Source organism: Salvelinus sp. IW2-2015, unplaced genomic scaffold (genome assembly GCF_002910315.2).
Source record: "Salvelinus sp. IW2-2015 unplaced genomic scaffold, ASM291031v2 Un_scaffold6053, whole genome shotgun sequence".
NCBI lineage: Eukaryota > Metazoa > Chordata > Actinopteri > Salmoniformes > Salmonidae > Salvelinus > Salvelinus sp. IW2-2015.
The window spans coordinates 14,609-16,524 of NW_019947317.1; the positions used below are offsets into that span (position 1 = coordinate 14,609).

Genomic DNA, 1,916 nt, shown 5'->3' on the forward strand with positions numbered 1-1,916 from the left:
TTACATCCTTCGCTCATCGACTCCCCAATGGGCTCCGGAGAGGCGAGTCCTCTGAAACACGACCTGTCTGGCCACACTACTTCGTATCAAATTGCTCGCTTCAACCCGGAAGTCAGCCCCACCAATGCGTCGGAGGAAACACTGTTAGACTGACAACAGAAGTTAGCTTGCAGGCGCCTTAGCCCTACCACAAGAAGTTTCTAGAATGCGATGAGCAAAGGAAAGGCCCCCCGGTAAAATCCTCCCCTACCCCCTGGATGACGATGGGACAATTGTCGGCCTTGCTACGGGGTTCCCGGTCACGGCTGGCTGTGATTGGATGTTTTGTCAACACCCGGGATAGGTACAGTAGCTCTGGGTTTAAATCCAGACCAGTATCAGTTCAATCAGCTGTGTTGGTTGGGCTGGAACAAAAACCTGCAAAAGGACTAAATAAAATCATGTACTCTAGCTATAAACTCCTAAAAAGGGCTATAATCCAGATGCTCACTGTGTGTGTGTGTGTGTGTGTGTGTGTGTGGTGTGTGTGGGTGTGGTGTGTGTGTGTGTTGTGTGTGTGGTGTTGTGTGGTGTGTGTGTGTGTGTGTGTGTGTGTGTGTGTTGGTGTGGTGTGTGTGTGTGTGTGTGTGTGTGTGTGTGTGTGTGTGTGTGGTGTGTGTGGTGTGTGTGTGGTGTGTGTGTGTGTTTCTCACCTCCCAGACACCTTCGAGTTCTGTTTCTTCAGGCCTGATGGCCCAGTTCTCAGGACAGGCGTCAGAACAATGGTCCATACTGAGAATTGTGGGCCGCGTCAGAACCACCCCCGGAGGACCACAGCTCACTATGGGACTCAGCAGGGTCTGGCAGCCCGCCAGGGGTAACCTGCATGGGTGGAGAGAGAGGAGGGGTTATGGGAAGCAGGCAGAGGGGAGGAGGGCGTAGGTAGAGGGTAGGAGGGGTTAGGTGAGAGGGTAGGAGGGTTAGGTGACGGTAAGGGCAGAAGGAGACGGGAGGAGGGGTTGGTAGGTGGGTAGTGGGGAAGGGTTAGGTAGAGGGTATGGGTAGGGGGAGAGGGGTGTTGAGGGGTTGAGGAAAGACGTTGGGGTAGAGAGGTTTGGATGGGAGAGAGGTTTGGGGTGGGAGAGAGGTTGGGGTGGGAGAGAGGTTTGGATGGGAGAGAGGTTTGGGTGGGAGAGAGGTTTGGTGGGAGAGAGGTTGGGTGGGAGAGAGGTTGGAATGGGAGAGAAGTGGGTGGGAGAGAGTTTGGGTGGGGAGAGAGTTGGAATGGGAGAGAAGTTGGGGTGGGAGAGAGGTTTGGGTGGGAGAGAGGTTGGGGTGGGAGAGAGGGTTGGGGTGGAGAGAGGTTGGAATGGAGAGAGGTTGGGGTGGGAGAGAGGTTGGAATGGGAGAGAGGTTGGATGGAGAGAGGTTGGGGTGGGAGAGAGGTTGGAATGGGAGAGAAGTTGGGGTGGGAGAGAGGTTTGGGTGGGAGAGAGGTTGGGTGGGAGAGAGGTTTGGGTGGGAGAGAAGTTTGGGGTGGGAGAGAGGTTGGGTGGGAGAGAGGTTGGGTGGGAGAGAGGTTTGGGTGGGGGAGAAGTTGGGGTGGGAGAGAGGTTTGCGGTGGGAGAGAGGTTGGATGGGGAGAGAGGTTGGGGTGGGAGAGAGTTTGGGGTGGAGAGAGAGAGAGGTTTGGGTGGGAGAGAGTTGGGTGGGAGAGAGGTTGGAATGGGGAGAGAATTTGGGGTGGGAGAGATTGGATGGGAGAAGGTTTGGGTGGGAGAGAGTTTGGGTGGGAGAGAGGTTGGAATGGAGAGAAGTTGGGGTGGGAGAGAGTGTGGGGAGAAGGTTGGGTGGAGATGATGTTGTGGGTGGGAGAGAGTTGAATGGAGAGAGAGTTGGGGTGGGAGAGAGTTTGGCTGGGAGAGATTGGAGAGGTT

The 1,916-nt window shown here is 55.5% G+C and overlaps 1 protein-coding gene across 1 annotated transcript in view; it reads right to left on the reverse strand.

Moving 5' to 3' along the window:
• Positions 1-692: 692 nt before the first annotated feature.
• Positions 693-1,916, reverse strand: part of LOC112078667 (netrin receptor UNC5A-like) — a gene marked incomplete at its 3' end in the record, with an annotated part of 21,484 nt that continues 20,260 nt past the window's right edge. The window contains exon 4 of the mRNA XM_070442114.1: positions 693-861. Within this exon, the coding sequence (XP_070298215.1) occupies positions 693-861 (169 nt within the window). The remainder of the gene's footprint in view (positions 862-1,916) is intronic.